This window comes from Brienomyrus brachyistius, chromosome 23 (assembly GCF_023856365.1).
Source record: "Brienomyrus brachyistius isolate T26 chromosome 23, BBRACH_0.4, whole genome shotgun sequence".
Taxonomy (NCBI): Eukaryota; Metazoa; Chordata; class Actinopteri; order Osteoglossiformes; family Mormyridae; genus Brienomyrus; species Brienomyrus brachyistius.
In genome coordinates this window covers 13502632-13518685 of record NC_064555.1, presented here as the reverse complement: position 1 = coordinate 13518685, position 16054 = coordinate 13502632, and the positions used below count along the sequence as shown (strand labels likewise).

At 46.8% G+C, this 16054-nt stretch overlaps 1 protein-coding gene across 4 annotated transcripts in view; it reads left to right on the top strand.

Annotated features, from left to right (window-relative positions):
* The window catches only part of LOC125718623 (brevican core protein-like), a 30902-nt gene that overhangs the window by 368 nt on the left and 14480 nt on the right, over positions 1–16054 (top strand). For 3 of the 4 annotated variants that reach the window (XM_048992541.1, XM_048992540.1, XM_048992543.1), the window contains exons 2-5: positions 8368–8447; positions 10527–10919; positions 11851–12025; positions 14199–14326. In XM_048992541.1, coding sequence (XP_048848498.1) covers positions 8368–8447; positions 10527–10919; positions 11851–12025; positions 14199–14326 — 776 coding nt within the window. The other variant, XM_048992542.1, reaches the window with a different exon arrangement.

Below are 16054 nucleotides of genomic sequence, written 5' to 3'. Positions count from 1 at the left end.
GTTCATCATGCAACTGATTTAATTTAAAGGCTTTCTTTAATTCGTATTAAATGTACAGCTCCATCGTTGCTGCCTACCAACTTAATTGAATTGTCAAAGAAGTTGTAAAAGCGATTTGCACAAACCGAAACGTGTCACCTTGTTACTTTTATTGCCATTTTACTTCAGTCCCCCCCACCTGATAAGGATGCGCTACCGGGCGATATAAATAGGAGCTTCGTGGCATTTGCAAAATCCTGCGCTGCGATACACCCGGATAATAATAACTGGCCAACGAAAAGTTGGGACCCGTGCTTTGAGAGTTGTCTATTAACGTGAAAAATGAATGTACCGGACAGTACCGGTACAGTGTTTTGTTAATGTGTTTTAGCCTCAGAGTCGATGCAAATGACACTAATTATAGAAGCTCTGCTGTCTAGATCTGATCTACGGTCTTCCACAGTATCATGGTCATTGTAAGGCTGAAGGGCCAATAGAACGCCTGATTAAATAACGGTAAATTCACGAAATTGTCTATCTGTTCATCCGTTAATCACTGTTTTCTAATTAAATATTGTTGGTGTTCTTTATGGTTAGTTTTCTCATAGACTGTTTAGGATATACTGTGTCACAGCAGGCCTTTTGATGCCCCCTTGTTTAGAGAATCTGACCTGTAATTAGCAGAAAATCTTTACCAAACAGAGAAGAAGCTGGCTGAAAATAATTTGTGAGCCCCCAGGTCCTGTGTAGGTGCAGTAGAGAAGGTCTGTCAGGAAAAGACTGAGTACCACCCTAGCTAGCTCCATTGTAAGGCTGAGCTTTTTACTAATACAACTTTATTGGTCTTAACTACTATTATTAAAATTATAGGCCATAATAGCACTTCATTATAGCTTCTTATGTCTTCGTGGGACTCCCTTCAATGACTAAATCGTGGCAGAGTGGTCTTTACAGCTTCCTGGGAACGGCACTGCTGGAAATTTCGAGCGTAGTGTCTTTGGTGATCGAGTGGAGCTGCTCTTCTCTAGCTATTAAAGCCTTTGATATTGTAGCAGTGAGACCCATCACTCGAGGCATTCCGGCCTGCGGTGTGTGACGTTTGGATTATCCGGGTAGCAGCTAATTAGCGCCGGTTATCTTTTGGGCTCAGTGGAGCCATGCGGCTTCCTTAACACCCCCCATTCCCGTGTATCGCTAACAGACGACGGTTGGTTGATTCAGGGCAAAGGCCAGTTGCTTCGTGAAGCCAGTGCTGTGAACAGAAGCGCATTCATGATTCCTTGGCTCCTCTAGAACTGTTGTAGACCCTTTTCTTCAGTTCTCATTCTTGTGTAGTGGGGCCAGTTCCTCACTTTGGCACATTATTCTTCGCTCGTGGTGAAAGCCTTTCCCCATCCATTATTTTTTTTTAAATTCTCCTAGCCTACAAAGTGGAGACCCACCCTGCTTTCAGAGCTCTTCCCAGCCTAGCCATGGGAGCCTTCCTGTTTTCCTGAATCACCTGGTGGGGCCCCGCCTCTCCGCTTTGCTCCTCCCACCTGCCTGTTAAAGCCCCACCCCCGACTCTGTTTCCTACCCGAGTTTGGTGAAAGCATGCCCTGCTCCACAATTCCTCTCAGCCTATTTAGCTAAACCGTCCCCCCGCCCCTTGTGTTCCAACTTGCCTATATTCTCGTAGCAGAGGTCCACCTCTGATTAATTCCACACACAGGCCTCTATATCCCAGAGAAAAAAATATGCATCACAAGACAGCAGTGACTTGAACTTCCAGCATCACCCAGCATGTCCCAAATCCCATTTCTCTCATTATCTGGTACTGGCCGATGATTACACGGGCTCAGCCAGAACAATTCTTAGGGAATGAGTTGGTTTGGGTCAATAATTCAACTCGGGGAAAACAGTGTGAATCTTTATAAAACATTTAGTACACATTCCTCCTTAAACTCAGAAGAGACAACTGCATGCCAGTGTACTGCAGTGCAGCATAGCCTTGGGCTGCACCGTTTTTAATAACACCCCCTTAATTACTAGTCCCAGATATACAGGCACCTGAAATTAGCATCTAAATCCAGCTCCTGAAACAGTAACCAATGACAGTCATCATAGATACCCTTGAATATATGAAATGAAATCATGCTTTATTTGCCATTTGCACAGATACAGGTACACTGGAATGCTGCTTTGCATATATCCCATCATGCTCTTCTTTGAGACACACACATATATATATAGGTGAGACTGAAGCTTGGGGTTCTGAGCACAGGGTTTGACCATTTATCCGGCACCCGTGGAGAATTTCAGGAAGTTAAGGGCCCAACAATCATGTGATTACTCTGCCAAGTCAAACCTGTGACCTTCTGATCATAGTGTCAGGGGCCGAACCCACTGAGCCTCACTCCGCCCCCACTGGTACAAACCCTCCTGTGTATTATAGGTAATATTTGTACATTCTGACTTCCTTCAAATATGGCTGAACTTAACAGGAGAATTTGGGAAGAAGTGAAATGATTTAGACAGAAACTGATCCAGTGGTTTACAAGCAGAGACGTTCAGGATTTTTGTGGTGAATCCAAAATCTCTGACCATGTCAAGTTTAACACAGACAAACGTGGGGATAATGTAAGATCAGTAAATGTTTTAGAAAATGATTTGTGCATTATCCGGAAACTGGATTCTGAAATCTAGTGTCACGGAGCGGCACAGGGAAGCAGGCAAAGGGAGCTGTGGATACCAAAAAAAAAGGTTTTTATTAACAGGAGGAACACACATAACGTTAATGACAGGACTAGGGAAACGTACTGGAACGTGGGCTGAAATACACGGAACTAACAACAACAACCGGAAACAGCTGGTGAACGCGGGGTTAACGAGGAGGTGTGGTTCGGCGAGGGGGTGTGGTCGACGAGGGGGCGTGGTCAATGAGGGGGCGTGGTGAACGAGAGGGCAAGACGAATGGACCATGGCTTCTAGTTTGTATGCAGAAAGCGATATCTTCAAATATGCAAGTCTCATGCAAACATGAGGGAATTGAAGACATTCAACTAAAACTCACTCAGTCCATTTTTGAGTGTTTGAGATGAGACCACCAGTGATCTAATGTTCTTCGTCATCATATGGTGCAGTAATGGGAACCAAAACTCACTCAGTCCTCATATAATCCAGAGAACTTTAATTGCATTTCAAAAACTCATCAGGTCCACAGAAATTGTCCATGGCCTGAGTGTGTTTTAGAAATTTGCTTTTAAATCTGTGGATATTCCTGAATCAAAAGGGAAACAAAAATAATTAAGGTTGTTCAAGCTTTGGTGCTAAGATTTTATCAAAGAAATTTTCCTCCCTGAAGAATCACTGAGTCAAAACCTATGTGGTGAACTGGAGGTTTCATTGAGTGGGAATGTCATTTATATTAGACGAGTCAGCCCATGGCGTAGCGACGTCTGGTTAGCCACCAATGCTACACTGCCAATCCTGCACATTCCTCACCAGGCGGAACATTTCTCAAGCTGACCTTATAATATGAGCTGATGCAAGTTCCCAAAATAACCCAACTAAAGGTGATTGGGATTGAGGAGATTGACAAGGCAACGGTGGTGTGTATAAGCATCTGGGCTGACAGTTGGGCGAAATGCCAGAAGTCAATGTCTGTTAAATGAAACATCACCAATGAGGCGAAAAGTCATTACATATAATAAACCAAAAAACAAAATGAGACCGAAACCTGCAGGACATATTGGTTGGTGACATATTGGTTGGTGACATATTGGTTGGTGACGATTACTGCTGCAGTGAACTTTCCATTCACAGAAATAGTGAATGAAAATGAGACACAAGCACAGTGCCATCAATTCGAAGAGAAAAACGTTTGCAGACCTTAAAATGGGCGCTCATTGTACTGTGATTTTTATAAGCTAGAAGATCAGTAGACACATTCCTTTCTTTCAATGTTTTAAGCTGCTATAAACTTTTTAAAAGTTAAAATTCGAAGGAATGGGGAGTTGTCACTTTAAGTAAAATCTAACAGCCTATGGTCACTCATAAGCTTTAGGATGCAGGATGTTACTTCTTGAGTGTCCTTCCACAGACAGATCAGATTTTGGTTTGCAGAAGCCCTTCAAGAACTTCTCAGCAGTCTTGCGCATGCCCATTCGGCCCGTGCATGGGTTCGGAAATGGGCCAGGCTTCTCCTCGACGCCATTTCCCCCGTGGGAGCTACAATGCCCACTCTCCTCTGATGCCCACTCTCCTCTGATGCCCACTCTCCTCTGATGCCCACTCTCCTCTGATGCCCACTCTCCTCTGTGCAAACCCATCGCAGTGTCCGGTCAGAACAGCCGGCACCAATTTACTTCCTGTCTGCACTATTTCTCTGCCGTCCCCCCATCCTCTCCTCCGTCGGTTGCCTCATGCCATTTTTTTTTCCGTCTGCGGGTTTGAAAGAGTTGCCCCGAGAGACAGAGAGACAGAGTCATCCGAGGTAAGGAGAGGCTGGATTGGTGAGCGGCGGGCGTGCGGGCGGGCGGGGCACAGCCGGCTGGAATGGCGGGCGGCAGCGAGGAACCACAAAGGGCTGTGCGAGCATGAGGAGGAGGAAGGGAGAGCGGGGAAGGAGGTGGGGCGGCGCGGCAGACGTGGCACGGCCTGGCAGCCGCATAGAACGGGAGAGAGGAGAATTGACATGTTGGCCGGTGCGAACGCTTCCAGAGGGAGACGTGTGGGCCGCTCACATGAGCTCATTCTCCGCCGTCCATTCATCCGCTCTGAAACGCCATTGCTGCAAGAGTGAAAGGGAAAACCAGGCCCTCAGCCAAGGAGCAGCTGGAAGAGACCCCACACAGTCCATCAAAAGGAAATTAGGGCCACTGTATTCAAAATTATTATATCTAGACTGCTATAGGCCCGGTGGCCCCAGTCCTCCGAGCCCCCCGCATTGTAGTGTCCATAAATGGAGTTTTCTCAGGCCCCAGGGAGCCCGGGCTGAACCGCGGCCCCGTTGAGCTGCTGGTCCGTGCGATGAAGTCACCGGAGAATCTGTGTGCCTGCGGTTGTCTGCCTAAGCACTTCTGCGGTCTCCGCAGGCGAGCTGGAGGAAGTGGGCTCCTGTTCCTCGTGGCGTATGGAAATATGGTCGTGGCTGTGAGCCACGTGTGGCGGCCTGGCCTGGGCACGGCGGGGGAGGGGGGGATGGAGCGGTTAAAACCACCCAGTAAAGATCAGCAAGGGCCAAGGTTTGCAAGGCTTAGAATCTGTGTACATAAACAGTGCCGTCTGTGCAGCTCTCCCGCCTCATTATTATTTTTATTATAGTATAACCTTCCCGGGCTGGACAGGAGCAGCTCCCCACCTGTCACAGACCTGCCACCGGCCTTCCTATAAGCCATAACCCTTCCTCTTTGGCCTCCCAAGTCGGAGGTCTTGGTGTAACTCCCCCAGACCGTAATTTGGGGCTTGTTAGACCCTGGACAGCACTGCCTTTGGCAGGCTCCGCTCAGCCTCTTGTCTGCTTTTGGCACTGCATAGTGCCGCACTTGCAAATTCCCGCAAAACCCATTTCTCAGCAACCAAAATTCATTTTCCTTGCTCGATCGCGTCATCCCTACTAAAAATACACCATTAAATAAAATTTTGGTTTTCCCGTAATCCATTTGCACATTTATTCCGAAAAAGGCCTCGCGCTCAATCAGATGGCTAAAATATTGACTTTTAAGTTCTTCACCCTACTCACCACATGTCCTTTTGCGATTATATTGCCTGCTGGCCCAGTTTCTGTTTAGTGAATCTGACCTGTGTGCATTTAATGGGTTCCTGTGCTTCCAGCCACACACTGGGACAGGTAAATTACCCGTTGCTGCTCATTTTCCATTCCAGTTACTCTGTCAGCATGCGGCCAAATAATGGTTGAAATGGTCCAATGCCGTAATTTGCCAGCCGCACTCACGTCGGCACCTCAATCTGAGGATTGATTTTGTTATGATGCCTGCCTTTGTGGCTTGGTCCTGGTTAATGTAATTAAAAAGAGGAGAAAACCCAGAAACATAATGAACGCCTGGCATAGTGAGCGTCTCCTTTAAGGACGCCAGTGGACAAGCGCTGGGCCAGGCGAGAAGATGTTAACTGTAGAATTATACATGGCCAATGAGATGCTCTTCACGACTGGAATTGCGAAATTAGCGATTATGAAATTGTTAATCGCTTGGATTGTCCTTGGATATTTCCGTTTTCTCTCTGAAGGATCCAGTTATGTCTGGAGGTGGTCTTCGTTATTTCTTGGGTCAAAGTCAAACGTCAAGGTAACAAGCCCGGAAAGTGGCGGCTGGCCTCATCCAGCAACAAGTCCTTCCTGTAATTTGTTTTTTTCTGGTAGCTTATGAAAGAAGCTCTTAAAAAACATTAAAGAACCACAACAAGCGGCAGTTATTTACTGCATCCACATGACGGACGCTAATTGCTACCAGTCTACGGTATTGACCCATTCAGCAGAAATATTTTACATTTATAGCCAAAACAGCTACATTTTACCCAGGACAGTTGGGTCTTACCCTTCGTTTTGAATCTAGGTAAAAAAACACCAATATGTCTGCTGTTGAATGTGTCTGCATTGACTGTACACAGATTATTTCTGTCTAAGTGTCGCGAGCACAGACCTGTTTTGAGTGCAGGTTCCTTTGCGTAAAGTGGGTTTTTAGCAGTCCGAGGGTCTTCTAGAAGGTTCCGTATACATTCGAGCTCTATCCTGGCTTGCTTTCAGCTCATTTTCTAAGAACAAAACCGCAGAGTTGTATCTCCACACATCCGGCATGGGCGCCTTGTTTTCACTAGTGAAAAGGCCTCTTGGCAGCGGAAGTCTTTTGAGCCTTACTGATATTTATAATGATGTATTTGCTGTTCCTACTAGATGCCGGTGCTGCTAGTGAAAATGTAGCCTTTTCTAGAGGCCCCTAGGGGCCATAGCGGGGGTCCTTGTGGTTAGACGAGAGGGGGGAGGGGAGGGTGGTTGGTCCTGCCAAAGAATAAGAAGAGTATGTGTGTGTGTGTGTGTGTGTGTATACACTCTTTGGCAGTTATGCCATTAGAATTCTACTCAAGTGCGACAGCGAGTCAGGCCAGCTGGATGATGCCGCGTCAAACACGTACACACACACGCTATTCTTTCTTTCAGTCCCTTTAAAATATGACTCCCTCTGTCCTCTGTGTCCCCTGATTTAGAGGTCCCCGTGTCACCAACAGTGAACTTAGTTGTGTTTCGCCTAAAGTTTTACGGCCCCTCTCTCTAGCAGTCTCCTTTCGCTTCCTCCCTGTTAATCAAGGTTGGCCCCCGCGGCGGTGGGCCTTGTGGTTTCTAGATGCATCCGCTCCCACCTAGACACCCTGCTCTGTCGTCTGAAGTTGTTTTGTTTGATAGTTGTCAGATTGCTCTGTGTCCCCCCCCGGCACTATGAGGTTTCCCCGACCTGTCTAAGGAGGAGCACTGCTCCGAGGGCGGGTAACCCTGCGATCCAGCACCTTTGTAGGATTTGCAACATGGACGTACCTTTGTGCTCAGAAGAAAATGACCTCACTCACTATAAGAAATTATGTGCGACAACTTCACCAATGAGCTGAATGTGGAACTTCGAAGTTCTAAAGGAAAATCAGTGGTGTTTTTCCTGCATGAGTCACATTTATGAATTCCAGGGCATCCCATGGATATTAAGTCAGTACAAATTCAAGCTCCTCGATCCATCCATCCATCCATCCATTCATCCATCTTCCTGATGTATATCACAGCAGTACTGCAGTCTTTTACCACCAGGGTTATGGTGAAATTCAAGTTCAAGTTCGTTATTCATTGTCATTGTACAAAAAGTGAACTGAAAATACTGCATAGGCTAAAAATATCTGCCTTCACCTGGAGTTAAAAGCTACCACAGACTACAGAAAAAAACCATCCCAGCTGGTTTAACCTTGCCAGGTAACCTAACGATTTGTGGTATACAGCCGATGAATGGCTACCCCGTGTCAGTGGATGTCTGTTTATTTTGGAATCACCTTTCTTATTTTGCTTGTACAAAGGCTGTTATTCGGGGCAAATTATACTTACAGTCCGGAATTTCAAGAACGCAAATTGGGTTAAACTCATCATCCTCTAGGGTACGACTGCAGTGGCCTGCTAGCCTTCCCAAACTCACCCGTTTCACTGTGTTGGCTGAGCTCGGGTCGGTCTCTCCCTTTGCCTATTTTCTGCCCTGTGTATCTGTGCTCGCTTCTCCTCTGCCCCCTCGTCCCCCCCCCCCCCCCTGGGTTGCCTCTTATTGGTCAATCATTCCCTATTGTAGCCATTCACCTTAGCATTAACATCCACCCACAATCATGTGGTATCACCTCTATGATGCTATGATGTCCCTCTTTCAGATTTGGGAGCCTCCCTTTGGGTCTGTTTGCCATCAGCCTCATCGTACTGATGTGCCCCTCCAGCTCTGAACAGGGAACAGGTAGGAATCCACCTGTACTCCGGGGTATAAGAGCCAAGCACAGTCTGATAATGATGATGATGATGATCCCAGAGGTGGTAGTAATATGGTCATTATACCCAGTGCTTAGAGGGTCACTCAAGATTTATAACACAGGGAACTAAGCCTTCTGGGGGGGGGGTCTGATTTTAATAAAAATGAATGAGAATACACTTTTAAAACTAAATAGTGTACATTTATTTGGGGGTATGCATAGCAATGGCAGTTAATAATTTGTTCATTTTAAATATCAGCATGTACACTTTCACCTTTTGTGTACACAGATTCATTCATTTGTATAGTGAATTGCTGTTCAACATCATTGTAGATTGCAACTTTTTTTGCAATTTTAACAAAGCTGTGTAAGTGTACATGAATATCTGTGCTTGGTGCTGCTCACGGAGTCTTGTTTCATTCACACCTTGCTGCATGCGATGCATAAACACTCTGCGTGCGGGTGAGGCGGAGATGAAAGCGACGTAGCCCAGGCTGACATTTCACTACCCGTTGGTCTTCCTGCGGACAGGCCATGCGAGCATTTGATGTATTAAAAATGAACTGGCACCTGCTGCAGTGGGGGATCCTTCACAGCCGTGATGTACAATTAAAGGATCAGAGAACCGTCATCATAAACAATTTAATTAGCCAGAAGTGAGCTGCTAATGTAAATGATTCAAACACAGCTGCCTTTCCAAATCAAATTAACCAGATTTCCTCCTGGGGCCAATAAAGCATTATCTCATCCCATCCCATCCCATCCCATACCATACCATACCATCCCATCTCATCCCATCCCATTCCATCCCATCCCATCCCCTCCCATCTCATCCCATCCCATCCCATCCCATCCTATCCCATCCCGTACCATCTCATCTCATCCCATCCCATCCCATCCCATCCCATCCCATCCCATACCATACCATCCCATCTCATCCCATCCCATTCCATCCCATCCCATCCCCTCCCATCTCATCCCATCCCATCCCATCCCATCCTATCCCATCACGTACCATCTCATCTCATCCCATCCCCTCCCATCTCATCCCATCCCATACCATCCCATCCCATCCCATCCCATTCCATCCCATCCCATCTCATTTCATCTCATCCCATCCCATCCATTCCATCTCATTCCATCCCATCCCATTCTATCACATACCATCACATTCCATCTCATCCCATCCCATTCCAATCCCATCCCATCCCATTCCATCCCATCATATCCTTAGCCATCCCATCCCATCCTTTTCTATCCCATCATATCCCATCCTATCCCATTCCATCCCATCCCATTCCATCCCATCCCATCCCATCCCATCCCATCCCATCCCATCCCATCCCATCCCATCCCATGTATCTGCTTATGTAGCTTACATGTACAGTGGTGCTAACATTGGGTGTTTCCCGAATGCGCACTTGAGTGGTCCTGTGTTCTCGCGTACCCGTCTTGTGTCATCTTGCATTGTCGATGACCAATTCCAATACTCAAGAACAGAACAGTGGATGGTGAAAATCCACGGATGTCGTTCTTGCCCCACCCGAAATATCAAGGATGTATCAGTCGCATTCTCGCCAAATGAGAACAATCCCATGATTCATTGCATCCGAGGTCTGTTCTTGGGAGGTAAGAATGCTCTTGCCAAGAACACAAATACGATCTCTGCAATCCTGGTATTGAGAAACGCCCATTAACCCTCCAATAATAATCATCAGGAGTCCAAGCAGCAGAGGTGCTGGATCCCGACTGTTTTTGTAGATTCTCTTTATTTCTCTCGTTCCGTTTCCTAATAAGGAAAACCTTCCTTTGAGAAGTACATCCTCACCAAAAGCAATATAGGAGAACGATGGAGTACAAGCAGGAAAAAGCAATTCATTATTCTTTATCAGTTATGTTAAATACTAATATACTAGCTATACTTAAGAAAATCGGTTCATAATCTGTTTCAAGCACTTTTCCAGTCACTCAGCATAAACAAATGATATTTTTTAATTTTTGCTATTTGGAGTTTTGCGGCCCTAAGCCTCCCCGCCCAGTGCTGGTCTCTCCCCCTTTTCTCGCAGATGATGTGCGGCTCCTCCGGGTGACCATTCCCAAGACGCCCCCTCCAAACGCCTCCCTGGGCAGCACCCTCACGCTGCCCTGCCTGGTGTCCCTGCCCCAGTCCCCAGCCTCGGCCTCCCCCTCGGGCCGCCAGGCTGTCCTCTCCCAGCCTCGCATCAAGTGGAGCGTGCTGTCATCAGGCAGGGAGATGGACATCCTGGTGGCCCGGGGGGACCGGGTGAAGGTCAGCGAGGCTTATCGGGAGCGGGCCGCCCTCCTTCATTACGCCTCCTCCCCCGCTGACCTCACCCTACAGCTGGAGGAGCTGCAGCACAATGACACAGGCTTCTACCGCTGTGAGGTGCAGCAGGGCCTGGAGGACGCCAGTGACTTCGTGGAAGTCAAGGTCAAAGGTGAGATGTCTGCCAGTAGGTGGCTGGTCCCTACGCCAACCACAGTCCACCAGTGTTGGACTACAGCCCTCTATAATCACTCTTGACAACACTGTTACTACAGTCTACAGGGAGGGGGAGTGTTGGGGAAGTTACTCATAAAGTGATCCATTAAAGACAGAGCTGGAAAGTTCAGGTCATGAAAGTACAAATCTAGGCCAGGATTTTTGTTTCAACCAGCCAGTTGAATATAAAGAGTGACAGTCACAGAGTGTGCAATTGGTTGGTTGAAAGAAAACCTTGGTCTGGATTTGTACTTTCTGGAAGTAACTTTTCCAACACTGCTGGGGGGTACCTACAAATTCTGGACCTCCTAACAAAATGTCATCTTGGGCCCTGTGCCAAATTGTACATATTTAAAGGCCCCTAAATCCGCCAGGGTATCCACGCCCCTACTGCAGCCATTATTTAGCTATATCCAGCAATTTGACAAGATTCATAAATCTTTAACCTTGAATGAAGGAATTTGTTTATCAAATAATGTATTAACTACGCTAAGCACCTTAGTGGAGAATTTCACGCAAGCCATTGCAGGCAGGTATTTGTAAAATTGCCGATTCATTGTACTTGCATATGCATCTGGTAAAATAACGATTGTGATTATTTTGTGAGTAATCCTTTGCTACTTATTTTTACGTCAGAGATGCCCATTATCTCTGTGCTAGCAGACAGTGTCATTAGCTGTGAACCTCAGAAGTAGAGGCTTCTGAAACATTGTTATGCAGATTACGTCTCATTGGTTGAAAGTCACATTCCGGAACCGACTGACAAGAAACCTGATGTCTTACAAATCAGCTGTTTAATACCCTTAACTGAGCCGTCTGCAGGCATGTGTGTACGTATGCCTATGTACTTCTACGTGTGCGTGTGTGTGTGCATGTATGCGTGGCAGGTGTTGTGTTCCACTACCGCGACACTTCCGGCCGCTATGCCTTCGACTTCGATGGGGCCCAGCAGGCCTGCGAGGGCATCGGAGCCAGCATCGCCACCCCGGAGCAGCTCCTGGCGGCCTACCACAGTGGCTACGAGCAGTGTGACGCCGGCTGGCTCTCCGACCAGACCGTGAGGTGACCCTGTCTCGCGCCGTCCTGCTAGATGACCCAGAATAACACGAGCTAACAAATCGACCCCCGACATAGCTAAAAATTCTGAGCCCCTGTAAAGTGCTGGGCCATCTGAATCTGCCTGGCTATCCACGTCCCTATTGCGCCCCCTGCTGACCACACCTTAACATCCTTTTTGTCGTTGTAGCATTTTGCTAACTGTAAACAGCCCGGCCTGCCTCGCATGCCGAACGTTTCTCCGCAGCGCCAGCCTGCCGGCAGCTGAGTGCTCCCGCTTTGCGTGGCCTCCTGCTGAGTGGAGCCTGAGAGCATCATTCCTTGCTGTTTAGAGTTTACTTTGCATGCAGGCCTTAATTAGTGCCGTTTTGGTGGAAAAATGAAGCTCACCGCTGGTGCTCTCACTTGCACACAGGCCAACCAGTACACAGGATGTAAATAAATATGCATGAGACTACTTGGGGCAGACAAGTGACATAAGTGTGACATCAATATTTATAAGGCTACCTGATGCTAAGGACCGTCTAAATGACCCTCCGAACGGTTACATCAGTGGTATCTGCAAGCCATAATCAAAGGTTTGAAGAGTTTCTTTCATTCTTCAAAGTCAGTGTGAGTCAATAGCCCATCAAAAGAAACGAACAGATGACAAAGCCTAGCTTTTTGTATCTTTCTTTATTTTGTTTAGCTAGTAAGCTAGTTACAGTTAATCGGAGAGTCTTTGAATTATTTGAGCTTCGCTCGAAAAACACAAGAATAATTTTTTGATTCGGACTGAGATACAGGTTAGTGCACGCAGTGTTTATTTTCAGTGAGACATAAAGCAGAGATATAAAGGAATACAGGCCTTAAATGTTTTGTCTGTGAGGGAATCTATCATTTTGGTTTATTTCAGACGCTGGCAAGACTGAAGCTCTGAAATGGTCAGTGCGATAATGTTCAAGGTGATCAGACAGCGATGCAGTTAATAAGAAGGGATTTTTAAGGGATTGCTGATGTGAGTCAAGGTTCAAGGTACTTTGTTGTCATCAGCAGCTGTGTATACATACAAAGTGTGACGAGACAGTCTTTCTCAAAGGACCGGGGTGCAACATTCATCGACATAAAACAAAAATACAATGTGCACTCGAGCAAAAATAACACTAAACAGCGTGGCAATATGCAATATAGGGTGATGGGGCGTTGGGGTATTTCAGTCCACATAAATCTAAATATGACCGGCGTGGTGTGAGGTTGAGACTCGTGTATCACTGGCTGATCGCACGTGACAGCGATGTACTCACTAAGCAGGACTAAGCTGTTGTTGAGAGTCTGTGGGAAGTGACCCCAGAAAAAGTAATGAACCATCCTTGGACAGGACTCACGGTGGCAGTCAGTGGCGTATTTTGTAGGAGTCGCGGGCCCTCAGGGGTGACGGAATATGATAATGGGACTTAACCTGATTACATCCTGGTGACTTTAGCATCATGCTAGTTAGCAATGCCGTCACTCAGTATCTTTATTTCCCAGAAGTCAAAGCGCTGTATGTCTCCTCAGGAATAGCCTGACTTGGGGCAGGGTTTGCGGTGTCCATTGTTTTCCATCTGGCTGCATCCTGCTTGAAACCAGCTTGGTTCAGCAATGTGTATAATGGGGGGGGGGCAATTCAACAAGGTTGCTCAGAATAAGGAGACGGCATAGGGGGCTGGTTGAGCTGCATGTACCTTCCCTTGGCCTTGCGTGACCCTCCCACGTCACAAGTGGCCAGAGAACGTCGCAGAAGCACCTGCAAAACTGCTGCCTTTGCAGCCTGATGCGCCGTTGATGTTGCTGTCTTCGTCAACACCGCTGTGAAATAAAACAGGTGGAGTATGCAAAACCGTACCACGTGTATCAGTATATAACAGACTTGGAAAGATATACGCTTACTCGTGTGAGTATAGAGTGTATTTGTGCAGAAAATATCAAGGCCAAAGATGACTCTCAATCTTCTGGTTTTCGCAACGCCTTGAGGAACAAGTGATGATCTCAGCAGGACTGTAGGGTTACTAGAGAACAAACTGGACCTCATTTCTGTCTCTGATAGCAATAAATTACTCCTCAGCGCTGTGATTACATCATCACCGAGAGAGGAGGATAAGAGCAAAGCGGTGAGTGTGGTGTAGGACACCTTCATGATCGTTCTGTGTTCTCCCTTCAGGTATCCCATTCAGATGCCACGACAAGGGTGTTACGGTGACATGGATGGGTACCCCGGAGTGAGGAATTATGGGACGCAGGACCCCGAGGAGCTGTTTGACGTGTACTGCTACGTGGAAAACATAGACGGTAAAGCAATCACCCTCAAAAATGTTTTACATATTTCAAAAAACCTTACGTGCAAAGGTAATACCTGAAATGTGTATGCATCCATTTTTATTTGCAAACACAGTACCAATCACAAGTCTAAACATACCAACTAAAGATCATTTGTTTTTTAACAAGATACTGACCCTAAACACATCCGGAGGTTATGTAGTGAGTATTATCTTGAACAAGGAAAAATGGAATACTGTAACAGATGACCCGGCTCCCGCAACCCCCCCCCCACCTAAACTCCATCTATAGAGCTGGTTTAGGATGAGTTGGATTGAACAGAGCCGACTTGCAGAAACTCCTTCTGATGGAGAAGCATTCCAGGTGGCTACATCTGGAAGCTGGTTCAAGAGTCTAAACCATGAAAAAATGATGAAATACTTCTCTGGTTGGTGTAATATTACATACAGTGTATGTATGATTTTCTTTTACTGTAAGGTGAATAACACAGCTGTAATAGAGACTAATGTATAAAAAGTAGGCGTGTCCAGGCTTTTGACTGGTATTTTATATTCATTCAGATAAATAATAATAACACTAACAATATTCCAATGCAAAACACAAAAGTACAGTAACAGTAATAGACTCAAGAACAGATATTTATGACATGCTCACTGTGATCCCCATATGATCGATGTATTTCACTCACCATAGGTGATCAGGAGGAGAGCGGACTGCCAGAAATTTGGCAGGGTGTCATCAATATGGGTTTCAACTCAGTTTTGGTGCCTGTATGAAATGGCAGATCACGACCATTTTCGAGTCGTTTTGCGAAGGGCGTTGGTGCAGTTTGGAGGCCCACACACAGCCAGGGGCTGCTATCACAGTGAGGGCTAAGGCTAACGGGCTAGTGGGCTAATGGGCTAGCGGGCTAATGGGTTAACAGGCTAGCGGGCTAATGGGTTAACAGGCTACTGGGCTAACAGGCTAACGGGCTAATGGGTTAACAGGCTAGCTGGCTAACGGGCTAATGGGTTAACAGGCTAGCGTACTACCGGGCTAATGGGTTAACAGGCTAGCGGGCTAACGGGCTAATGGGTTAACAGGCTAACGGGCTAATGGGTTAACAGGCTAGCTGGCTAACGGGCTAATGGGTTAACAGGCTAGCGTACTACCGGGCTAATGGGTTAACAGGCTAGCGGGCTAACGGGCTAATGGGTTAACAGGCTAACGGGCTAATGGGTTAACAGGCTAGCGGGCTAACGGGCTACCGGGCTAATGGGTTAACAGGCTAGCGGGCTAACGGGCTACCGGGCTAATGGGTTAACAGGCTAGCGGGCTAACGGGCTAATGGGTTAACAGGCTAGCGGGCTAACGGGCTACCGGGCTAATGGGTTAACAGGCTAGCGGGCTAACGGGCATGCTGCTTTGTGCTCAATCTGGCAGAGGCTGATGTGCAAGACCACAGCTGTGGACTGGCAAACACTCAAAGTGCACAAAGGGGTGTTTTTCCCCGCTAGACAGCCGTTAGACCACCTCAGGGCTCACTCAGACTGTGGGAACCCCATTCTGTCCGCAGAGCTTAAAGCTTCTTTTTTTCTTTCAATTCAGTTCTCTTTGGATTAGCTCATCACATTAAGACCAATTCACTCATTTACTATGTATTACAGGATTTTAATGGTGCAATTTAGTAATTCTGTAAAACTCATAAATAGAAGCTTGGCCTGCATATTTTGTTTCTCTCCTAATGTGAGTGTGCTT